The following is a 12,227-nucleotide window of genomic DNA, read 5'->3' on the forward strand; positions in this document are numbered from 1 at the left end:
GAAGATATTTTCCCTATTAAATTCAAACCACCAAAGGTTTTACACGTTCCTTAGTATTATTTGTAGTTTGAAAAAGCCATCCGATTACGCCTTCTCGCTTAATATAAGATCTTTGCTATTAAATTAGGGTTTAAAGAACTAAATTAGGTTCTAGATATCTATGAAAGTAAAATTTCTCCGTGGCCAGATTTCAGTTTCTGAACTTTTATTTCACATGAAACTGAGACAAAATGACCGGCGGATGCAGTCCCGCCGCGCCGTCACGGGGCGGGCGCGCGGGCGGCGCACGCCACGCTCAGCTGCACGCGCGCGACGCCGGCGCAGCGCGCGCGCGTCACGGTGGCGCTGCGCAGCGCGTCCCCGATGCGCAGCGCCGCGAAGGCGGAGTCGCGCACGCGCACGCGCACCGCCGCCGCGCGCGCCGCGCCGCACAGCAGGCTCTGCGGGCAGCCGCCACGTGTACACCCGCTCCACCGCACTACTCATTTCTTGCATCGTCGGACCGAGCAGATGGCCCGCCGGGTGTGTAAGCCATCACATGTGTGCCCTCGCTGTTCCTATCAATCTCAGGCGTAAACGTTAAGTCTAATCAACATCACTACCACTAAAGAGTCTGGTCTCAAAATAAGAAGGTTTCAGGTCGTAGTCCACCACGCTGGCCGAGTGCGGATCGGTGGAGTTCACACGCTTCCCCGAACAAACTCTGTCACTAAAAAGCTGTACTACTACTATTTCATCGGGTGCAATCGAACGACAATTATGACATAAATACAAAATTGCCTACAATTAATTCTCATTCCGCCAACGGTTCCCAGGTAGTCACCGAAAAGCATACCCATTATTATTCTTCCGACTCTAAAAACAAGGCCCAGATTCGCGGTTGCAAAGTCAGAGGAACTTACTTAGCTAAATTTAAATAATGACTCTCGAATATCGCGCCATTCGACAGTAGCGCGTAGTGGTGAAGCCCCAAGAGCCACAAATGTCGCAACGCTCACACGGTGACTACAATGCGCTGCTTTGCTCGCGTAATGAGCAGGTTCGTCCTTGGCGCCCCACATGCCGTGTGAACTAGTACGCTTCGACCTGTGCGGGCGGCACTAGCGCGGGGGGCACGCGGCGCGTACCTGGCCGATGTAGCCGGTGCACTGGCCCGCGGGGATCGAGAAGCTGCCGGTCACCGCCGGCTCGGCGGGCGCGAGCGCTGCACAACAAACGCACTGCTCACCCCACCTGCTCGCATGCTCATGCCACTCCCGTGGACTTAATTTTATATCATATCTACAATACATTAAAAGATAAGGTTCTTGAAGGATTATTGGCATCATATTCTACAGGAAAAGTTCTATTGAATCATATTTGTAGTCCACACCGAATCGCATGTTCAGTAGTAGTATCATCGTGGGTGACCCCCCCCCCCCCCCCCCCCAGCATTATTGATCGTCTTTAACTTATGCGTTAACGTAAGTCGCGGGGGCTACTCGTGTTCGCGAGCAGCGCTGCGCCGGACACTCACACTTCTCCAGGGTGGTGGTGTACTGGTGCGGCGCGGCCGGCGCCAGCAGCGCTGACAGCAGTGCCAGCAGTAGCGCGACCGAGCTGGTGTCCGCCATGCCGACGCGACGCGCCTGGCGCGGCGGCGCGGGCGCCGGCTACTTATTGCGGCGTCACGCTCGCGGCCGCATTACCGGAATCGCTAATTGAGCGAAGTAATTAATTTAATTGCTAATTTAATCGCTAGTTAGCGGATTCGCCACGGAACCAATTAGCGAGAGCTACCGGTTCACAGGCGACTAACTCAGCCCTCACTTATCTAACTGTCATACGGTTTTCGGGCCGCGTGCGAGGGATTTCGCGCCTGCAGCTAAACACGTTCCTCCTGGTAAAGGTATATGAAATGATAGGATACGACGGCCCGTATGCGAGCAGGCGGGTAGAAATCCAAATCACACGAAAAGGGTCCTAAAATGGGAATGTTTTTAAAGTACATATTTGGTGCCGTTTGGTGACGGCAGAGCAGAACGCAGTTGTCCCCACCCCTACTCTCCCCGCAGGTGGCTTACGAGACGATTAATGGAATATAACGTAGAAGCTGCGCTCGGTGCTACTACTACCATCCCAACTTAATTATGAGCCTTTAGCCCAGCAGATGAATGTTATAGGCTATTGATGATGGACAGTTTTTGAGTATCGAAGTATCAATAAATTAAACTAGGTCTAAGTTCCAGCCCAGTACCGGCCCTCTACAGAGGGCACGGGTCTCCTTCCACGATGAGAAGAGGTTAAGAAATAGAGACACATCTGTGTATGCGTATTTTTAGATCTAAACCGAGCTTTTAACTTAGTAAACTATCAGTTACTATGGGAAAACTTATTAGGCGTCAAAGAAGGTTGACCTCTCCGTGCCTTTTTAATGTGTATGTAAACGATTTGATTGAGAAACTTAGAAGTACTGAAGTTGGTTGTCATATAGGCACAACATGCATTAATAATCCCAGCTACGCTGACTATATGGTTTTTGTTCAAATAAATTGTAAATTCAAAATTCATTTATTTGAAGTAGCTTAGTTTATAAGCACTTTTGAAAAGTCAAGTCACTCTGTTTGTAGTGACTCTACCACCGGTTCGGAAGGCAGATTCCACTGAGAATGTTTGTTATAATTTGTCAATCAAAACACGGGTACACTCGAAAGATGGAGACATTCTTATCATGTAAATAATTTTATAATTAAAATTGATTATACAAATTTCTCTTTAAATCATTAAAATTGGACCTATCTTAATATATACAAATCTCCTGTCACGATGTTTGTCCGCGATGGACTCCTAAACTACTTAAGCGATTTTAAATTAAATTGGCACACCGTGAGCAGTCTGGTCCAACTTAAGAGATAGGATAGCTTAGATCTTTAATTATAGTCGCACTTTTATTTTATTGCAAATTATTTGTCTATAATTAATTGACAGTCACATGTTATATATAATACTATACTCATTGAAGGCTTAGCGATTCTGAATACTTTAAAAACAAAATCAAACGCAGACGAAGTCGCGGGCAACAGCTAGTTGATTATAAGTTAGGACGGGTGTAGAAAAGCCGGGGCCGCCCGGCTTGTTAAATAGTTTGGAAATAAAATTGGACCCCATGGGTGGCGCTGCAATAAGGTACTTGGTTTTTTACCATATTAAAACCAGTAATAACCGATTTAATGCAGACGAAGCTTCGCGGATCGACTAGTCATAAATATAATACGTTATGAAAGTCTTATCAATTATTCATTGTAAAGTTAACATCTCCTGAGGTTGGGTTTCGGAGCAAGACGTGCGTAGAGGATACATTGCCGAAGCAGATTCTCCTGCTTTTCTTGGAGCATAGTAAATTATACTTAATTTTATATAACTTAGAAGCCAGCAATAATCCTTTAAAAAGTAGGTGACATCGCTTCTTAAACACCGAACCGAACACCTGGAAATGTGTACGATTTATATTTATGATATAGTTAGGAATCAATCCAAAGGGGGTGCAATCTTCCTATAAAAGGCAATTGTCACAATTGTTTGCAGTTATTTTGTCGTTGCGCCGCCATCTTGTGATTAGTTCGTAAATTATTGGTTTTGTGCATGTCTTAGTTTTTAGAGTAAAATTTAACCTATCAGTGTGAGATTCGGTCGAATCGTCTTTTATTAAATCATTTTCCCTCCTGTTTGCTAAAAATATTATAATAACAACCTAACATATAATTATAGTTTTGACAGCCGATTGGCGCAGTGGGCAGCGACCCTGCTTTCTGAGTCCAAGGCCGTGGGTTCGATTCCCACAACTGGAAAATGTTTGTGTGAAGAACATAAATGTTGTTCAGTGTCTGGGTGTTTGTATGTATATTATATGTATATTATAAGTATTTATGTATATTATTCATAAAAATATTCAACAGTTATCTTAGTTCCCATAACACAAGCTACGCTTACTTTGGGACTAGATGGCGGTGTGTATTGTCGTAGTATATTTATTTATTTATTTTATGTATAGTTTCTCCGCTATGTTCCGCTTGTTTCTGCTAATTTATGTACCCACTTTCGTGTGCTGAGATTCTGTAAGACGTCAGGCCCAATACTGGGCAGTCAGCTTTGAAACATCTAGAAACTACCCAAATACAATAAGAATTAGCGGTTTGCCAAATTAATCCATACGTTTTGTAACCAATGAATTTTTTTTTTCGGCTACAGCAAATCGTTTAGCATGCTTCCAAACAATGGCGTGGCGAATAGTCGGCGCGGCCGCGGGCGGCTGATAAGCGTGATTACTTGCTGCCGCTGCTCGGGACGACCGCGCCGAGTGCGGGCGCCGCGCCGCCGCCGGGCCCCAGCGGGCCGCACCACCCGCAGCTGCTATTCGCCGCCATTAATCTTCGTCCGCGCTCACCGCCATCATTGGCTCCCCGCGCCCCGCGCCCCGCGCCCATGATGATTTATGAATTGTTTTATTATCCGCAAATTACACAGTTTGAGAGAAACCTATTTTTCTGCATTTATAGGAATCGGTAAATTAATCCCGTCGCAATTTAACAGCGTCAAACCTGTCGGCTAGATGAAAAATAACGGTTAGAGGATGTTTATTTATTATCAATTACGAAATATTATATTCCATTAATTAAAATTATCATCGATTAGTATAACCTACTAAATTTTGGTCACCGATGCGATGCACAGACCAAATAAAGGCTACAATCGAAGCACCGCGATACGAATGCACCAGAAATGCATTCGTGAGGAGGAATGGAAGGGGGTTGTCAAGCGAGCCACAACACCTTAGTGACGAACGCGACTAGTCTGTCAAGAGTGGAGTTTTTATGCCCCGTGGAGCCTGCCACGATCCCGGAAAACCACGAGAAAAAGAAACCCCCGTGGTCCCTGTAAAAAATACGACGCTACCGAATTAAAGTCGTAATACTGGTATTGTAGTCCTATTTAATAATTTACATGTCGGATTGCTTCTTCAGTCAATATGATCTGCTTGAATCGTTTTGCAGTTTGGTCGGCCTTACGGTACGACTCCGGTTTGAAGTCGTTGATAATGCACAATTGCTATGTTAAATTAAAAACCAATCATGCGTTGTAAAGGCAATGATCTTCTGTGCATGCTCCACACAGATTTTGGAAATATGTGTCGTGTGGCGCATGAAGACTAAGGAAATTATAAATTGCAATTTTAGCAAATTAAGCTTGATAACGGTTGTATACGATAAACAACCCTTCATAGGTTTTCTGGAATTCTCTTCGTTCGCTAGAGGAGCACGGTTTGCTGAATGTACTGAAATACCACAACCTGGGGGACCACCAACACACAGTGTCATTTTGTGCCCGAAAGCGGACAAGCTATTTTTATTTGCTCATTCGATAGAGCTTATGTAAAAACAAACCTATTAAAGAATACATATATTATTAATACAATAGATATAGCAAAGTCTGGAGGAGTCTGTTCGGCTCGGGATCCCGGCGAAAAAAGTCTGACCTCGCTTATGTTTTTGCCGATGACGCAACGCTTAGTTTTTCACACAAGACAAGCTGCCAAAGTGGCAGCATCGCTCGTCACACGCGGGACGCAGTGTTGTTAACACTTATAATTACAAAACGAAGTAACAGTGTACCAATCTCATGATACAGTTTCTTAAATAAGATTCTAATACTTCTTGTAATACTTGGAGTACTAAACTAAACTAAAAAAAGGCAATCAAATTCAGTTGTTGCGGTCTCGGCATTACCAAACTAGATGGCGGTAAGAATTCTGCTCAACAAAGCGGGAAAAAAAATAATTAAAAAAATAACAAAGGAAAAAAAATTGTCCTTTCGCACACTCGTGCTAAAAAATGGCTGAAGACAAGTATATTTCAACCTCCGCTCGGTTATGAAAGCGTCCGAAAATAATTTAAAAATAAGGTAGAATATGCCGCCCAAAAAAAAGCGTTTGGTCTTTACCAATACATACCTATTTCGGCGATTATAGACATTGAATAACATCACAATATGCGATCGGTACCCAGTACTACGAATTAAAGACTTTACATTCCAAGTAGCGGACAAGACTGTGTTTTCTACCATCGATCTAAACAGAGCATATCAACAGATAAAAGCCCGTAAAATAGACATATATAAGACTGCAATAATTACCACAGTGGGACTCTTCGAATTCCCAGTTTTAACGAATGCTGGACAATCCTTCAAACGATTCATTCACGAAGTTCTTCAAGGTCTTGATTTCGTCTATACATTCATAGGCGACCTTTTGGTTGCTAGCCCTGACAAAACGAGAAACACCTACGTACAGTTTGACGGCCGATTGGCCCAGTTTGCAGCGACACTGCGACACGGCCAACGTGAGCCCAAGGCCGTGGGTTCGATTCCCACAACTGGAAAATGTTTGTGTGATGAGCATGAATGTTTTTCAATGTCTGGGTGTTTATATATATATATATTCTAAGTATTTATGTATATCTTTGACAGATGGCGCTGGGTTCCGCTAGTTATTCATAAAAATATTCATCAGTCATCTTAGTACCCATAACACAAGCTACGCTTACTTTGGGGCTAGGTGGCGATGTGTGTATTGTCGTAGTATATTTATTTATTTATTTAGTTCTACGAAGACTATAAGACAATGGCGTCACAATAAATTCCTCGGTTTTACCTTAAGCAGAGACGGTATCAAACCGCCTGCCGTAAAAGTCACAGCAATATGTTTTTTCATGCGCAAAGTCTTGATTATTGATTTTGATTTAATATTATGTTACTATCTGATTTATATTATCTAAAGTCACTAGTCAACACAACCTTCTTTGAATAGTTTTATGGCCACATGGTAAAAATTCTACTAAAAAAAACTTCTTTCATATTTGACTGCGTTCTATTCTCTGTAAAGATTCAACTTCAAAAGTTGAAGTCGAAGTTGAATTCTATAACGAAATAATCTGAGGAAAATCGGTCGAATAACGAGAACAATTGTGTCGATAATTATATATATATAGCAATTTAAATAAAACTTTGGCAAGTTCTGTACGACCGCAAGCGCGGCTAGCGATGGAGATCATGTACGCGTATAGCAAGAAGCGCGGCAACTTCGGCCGCCAGCCTCAGTTCTGCGAGCAGGGCCCCGAGCTGTGCGACAGCGTGGCCGCCGCGCCGCGCGAGCAGCGCCACTACGCGCTGCGCAACCCCGTGCACCGGCCCGCGCAGCACGCGCCGCGCTACTCCGAGCACTTCGCCAACACCGTCAGGTAGCGCGGGCGGGGGGCTCACCGACAGCACCGCTGGTGTAGGGTCCCTGAACAGGTCACACAGGGAGTACATTTCACGGTGTTGTGGGGCGCAAGCTCATTCATTATTGTACCTTTTATTTCTAGAGCGGAGTATTCGACGACCGGCGCCAACCACTCGGAGGGAGGATGGCCGAGAGACGTCAACCTGTTGGACCCTGAGGCGACTCAGAGGTATCGCAGGAAGGTCGAGAAGGACGACCCTTACATCCACTGCGTCATGTCGATGTCCCCGGTGAGTACTCGAAACGAGCGCGGGCAGCGGTCGGAAGCAACAATCGATGACCCATTTCCTTCATTTCGACGAGGATAATCATTTCAGGGGATGGACCACTACATCATGCAGAACAACGCGATCGACATGTACCGCGCGTACTACGCCGAGATGCCCGCGCTGCCGCCCGTGGAGCGGAACAGCTGCCGCACCGTGAACGTGTTCCGCGACGCGGCGGGCGCGGCCGGCCGGCCCGTGCGCTCGCTCAGCTGGCAGCCCGAGGGCGGCCCCCTGCTGGCCGTGGCCCACGCGGCCGCGGAGCCGGCGCCGCGCGCGCCGCTGGCGTCGTTCCTGTGGGACGTGGAGCGCGCCAGCCAGCCCGTGCTGGCGCTGGAGGCCGGCGCGCCGCTGCTGGCCCTGCAGTTCAACCCGCGCGACGGCCACGTGCTGGCGGGCGGGCTGGCGGACGGGCGCGTGGGCGCGTGGGACCGGCGGCGCGGCGGCGCGGCGGCGCTGACGTGCCCGGCGCACGCGGCGCACCGCGAGCTCGTGCGCAGCGTGCTGTTCGTCAACTCCAAGTCGGGTCAGGAGTTCTTCTCGGGCGGGCCCGACGGGGCCTGCAAGTGGTGGGACCTGCGCAACCTGAGCGAGCCCACCGACGAGATGATCATGGACGTCATCAAGTCGTCCTTCGACGTGCAGAGCATGGCCAACGCCAATGGCATCAGCGTCATGGAGTACGAGCCGACGATTCCCAGTCGCTTTATGGTCGGCACCGAAAACGGTCTAGTCATCGGAGGGAACCGCAAAGGCAAGACACCGATGGAGAAGTTGCCACTCAAGGTGTTCTTCTGTTTTTTAATAATAATAATAATGACGTTTATTTCACGGTAAGATATTTTTTGTATATAAAAACATTTCGTACCGATTCATCGTATCGTAAGTTGTATATAATCCTTAGAATTTTGAACAATAACCAACAGAATGGCCGATGAAACTACCGTAGAGAACGCAGACAATTTATTCAAATCAAAGCCTAGAATTTATGGTATTACAACGTAATCTATTATATTACATGACGTGCAATTGGTTTAAAATTTTGAAGGATCTAGTCCTAATAATAGGGATGTAATGTCTTATAGACGAGAGATGTCGTTTCACGTTTCCTATGAATGTGTTGCAGTTCGATGCGCACCGCGGGCCCGTGTGGTCGCTAGAGCGCAACCCCGGCTTCCTGAAGAACTTCCTGACGGTGGGCGACTGGACCATCCGCGTTTTCAGCGAAGACTGCCGCGAGTCCGCCGTGCTGTGGTCGCCGCCGCTGCGCCACAAGGTGTCGGCGGCCACGTGGAGCCCCACCAGGTGAGGCTACCAAGCGAGGCGCGCCCGCGGGCCCCACTGGGCGCGGCGCTGACGCCACTGTGTGCAGGCTGTCGCTGATGCTGGTGCTGCAGAGCGACGGGCGCCTGGCGGCCTGGGACCTGCTGCGGCGCCAGCACGCGCCCGCGCTCAGCGTTCAGCTGTGCGCCGAGCCTCTGCTGCGCGTCCGGATGCACGACGGCGTAAGTGCGCGTGCGCCCGTGCGCGTGCGCTGACCCCGTGCGCGCGCGCTGACCCCGTGCGCGCGCGCTGACCCCCCGTGTGCGCAGGGCGCGCTGGCGGCGTGCGGCAGCAGCGCGGGCCGCGTGTTCCTGGTGGAGCTGGCGGCGGGCCTGGCGCAGTCCGACAAGAACGACAAGGCGCTGCTCACCGCGGTGCGTGCCGCACTCACACTCAGTATTCTTTTAATTGTTTATTCTGTTTCTAAAATATTCATACAAGGAAGCGGCAGTAGTTTGAGTTTTTAAAAACATGATTCACAGGGTGCCGAGATTTAATCTCATGCATTTTTTCTTGAAGATGAATGCTCTATTTACTCTGTAGAGTTTCCTCAAATAGTCAGTCCATATCGAAGTACTGATTACACGGTAAGAGCAGTTTTTATGCTGACCGTTTGCTACGGAGAATATTTTATACAAATCTATTGAGCCTGTTAAATACCTACATTATTTTTATTTATTTATTTACTTAAATTTTCCACGAGCAATGTTAGTCTATTTTTTTTTTTTTAAATTTGACATCTACAATCAGTCTATAGACTATAAGTGCATTTTTGTAGTTTGTATTGACTTTGTTATGACGGCCAATGTCCTCAAGTCTGCACAGTGTCGAGCACTTCTGCTGATTATTAATAATTACTGATTCCAATGATTACTGTTGGCATTGCTTAGTTATGATGTATGAATCTTAGAGTTGCGTGTAAACCAGGAAGCATTAGCAATCGTTTTGAGGATTCTATTCTGGGCTCTTTTAATGAACAGAATGTTAGATTTGCAAGCAGTACTCCATAGTCCAAAGACATTATTAATTATTACTATACAGTTTTCACTGGGTTATCACCGCTTTTGAACGGTTCACTACGGATAAAATAGAACATGAATTACCTTTAGTCAAGGCGTTGGTCAGTATTATTTGTAGACAGTGAAGCAGAGAGATGGCTAACGTACGTTTCCTTCCAAGGTAATGAGGTGTGGTAGTCTGACTAGCATTTGTCGATTCTTGTAACTTCCTTTTGGTTCGTAGATAAGCGGCGAGTGCGCCGTAAGCGTGTATCGTGGTTTCGCTCATGGCGTAGAGCGACTCCGGCAACCCTGACAGCCGGCGGCGCCCGCAGGTGCTGGAGCGCGAGAGCAAGCGGGAGCGCATCCTGGAGGCGCGCATGCGCGAGATCCGGCTCAAGCAGCGCCAGGCGGAGGAGGGCAGCCTGGCCGCGTCCGCCGCCTCCGCCGACTGCGCGGCCGCCGACCGCGACCTCGCCGACGCCTCCGCCGACTACGCGGCGCAGGTCCGGAAGGAGCTGGGCGCCACGGCGTAGTGCAGTGGAGGCGCACTTGTTCGCACCGCCACCCTCACTAGATAAGAACGGTTTAGGCCATAGTTTGTAGCCTTTGAGAACTTTCGGTCTCAGCCATGCAGGTTAGTTGAAACCCGGACGAGAAGCATAGGTCAGGTAAAAACAATACTTAACTGATGTAAAAAAAAATGTATTATAGATATCGCTATATCACTTTCCCCATGCGCCATGAAACGCCATGAAAGTTCATTAAAAAAAATCGTGACTGCGTTCGTTGTGCGAGAGAAAAAAAAATTTGAGTAGGTTTGTACAACAACATTTTGTATTAATCATTAATTACCTACAATCTTATTTTATTATTTCAATTGCACCTTTCTTTAAGCACTATTTTTTATGGTTACTTAGTAACTATATTTAGAATCGTGACTTGAACCTTAAATACCGCGTAGGGCAAAACGGATCCCTGTTGCCCTATTAGATTAACTCCTTATATACATTTTTAAACCTTTGCAGATAGACTTGCAGTTCGGAATATGTCGAAGTAATTGGCGAGGTTCACATTCGTTTTTGGTCTAGGACAACAGGAACATTTTTTTTGGCTTACGTGTTCAAATGATTTAGAACTAGTGTCGAATTATGCAACAAGAAATAATAAAAAGGCAAAACGAGATATGACTGGTTTTCTGGTTCCGAGCATGGATATCCACTAATTGTACTAAGAGCGCCGGAACCAAAATCTTTGGCAAGAATAAGAGGCCATAGGTGGAGTAATTTATTACCAACTGTAAGAAATATGATTCAAAATACATAGCTCATAGACCAAGCATTAAAATTTGAGAAGACAACTATGAAGAAGGACTACTGATAAAGAAGACCCTACAAAACTAAACCTAAATCATCCTCCGTCTAGCAAAAACCAGGAACCCGAAACTTGACTGTTGCGTAGTGCGCTGACCCGACTGGTGCACCGGACACCGCCAGTGCTGATGTTGGGCGCATGAAGACTGCGCTTCTTATGTGGGAGTTTTTATGTATGTGATGTTTTTCCTAACCGTTGAAACAAGTAAAAAACTGAATGTATAAATATTAACACAAGCAAATCTCGTTTCATACTTTCTGAAAATTGTAACACTACGGTACTAGTCAAATATAATAGCCACTTTACTATTTCATTCATCGAAATAACTTAATTTGATCACGTTTGATTTATTGCATTGTATTTTTTTATTTCCGTTTAATAACAGCTTTTTACGTCAATAGTTGGTAATAAATTACTTAATAGGTAGGCATTAATTAATTTTCAGAGAATAAATAGGTTCTCAAATCGATTCGTGATTAGATTTTTGTTATTGTTTTTCAATTATGTTCGTTAATTTACGTGATCTTGTTTATACAGTAGAGATAGTTTTGAACATAAACACCATTCTACTTTGAGTTCCAGTCTTTCAATCGGAATATCTTTTAATGTCTTACGTTATATCTTTTTGTTAGCATGTTAAACTCTTCTATTATCAGGAGTACTAAAAAGATTAATCTCGCACACGGATCGCTTTGACGGACATAAAATAGTTTTTTGTCATTTCGTCACGAGTATTGGTAGCTTTAAATATAATACCGGAGTTATTAAAAGACCGGCCGTATGCCGCCGGCGCAGTCGCTCCGCACCGCGCGGACCGTCATTCCGGTCCCGGCACTCGGGGGCTAAAAATACGGGCGCGCGGCTGAGTTCCCCGCATCCCGCCGCGTGGGACCGCCATGGGCGAGCGCTGGGGCGGCGCGGGCGCCGGGGTGGCGCTGCGCTGCGTGTTCG

At 46.3% G+C, this 12,227-nt stretch overlaps 1 protein-coding gene across 1 annotated transcript; it reads left to right on the plus strand.

Annotated features, from left to right (window-relative positions):
* The first annotated feature begins 7,074 nt into the window (after window positions 1-7,074).
* On the plus strand, window positions 7,075-10,438 carry LOC120637019 (dynein intermediate chain 2, axonemal-like). Its single transcript, XM_039908602.1, has 7 exons — window positions 7,075-7,271; window positions 7,398-7,545; window positions 7,633-8,367; window positions 8,708-8,886; window positions 8,954-9,086; window positions 9,174-9,278; window positions 10,238-10,438. The coding sequence occupies exons 1-7, from the start codon at window positions 7,075-7,077 to the stop codon at window positions 10,436-10,438; spliced, it is 1,698 nt and encodes a 565-aa protein (XP_039764536.1).
* Window positions 10,439-12,227: the final 1,789 nt, after the last annotated feature.

Source organism: Pararge aegeria, chromosome 3 (assembly GCF_905163445.1).
Source record: "Pararge aegeria chromosome 3, ilParAegt1.1, whole genome shotgun sequence".
Taxonomy (NCBI): domain Eukaryota; kingdom Metazoa; phylum Arthropoda; class Insecta; order Lepidoptera; family Nymphalidae; genus Pararge; species Pararge aegeria.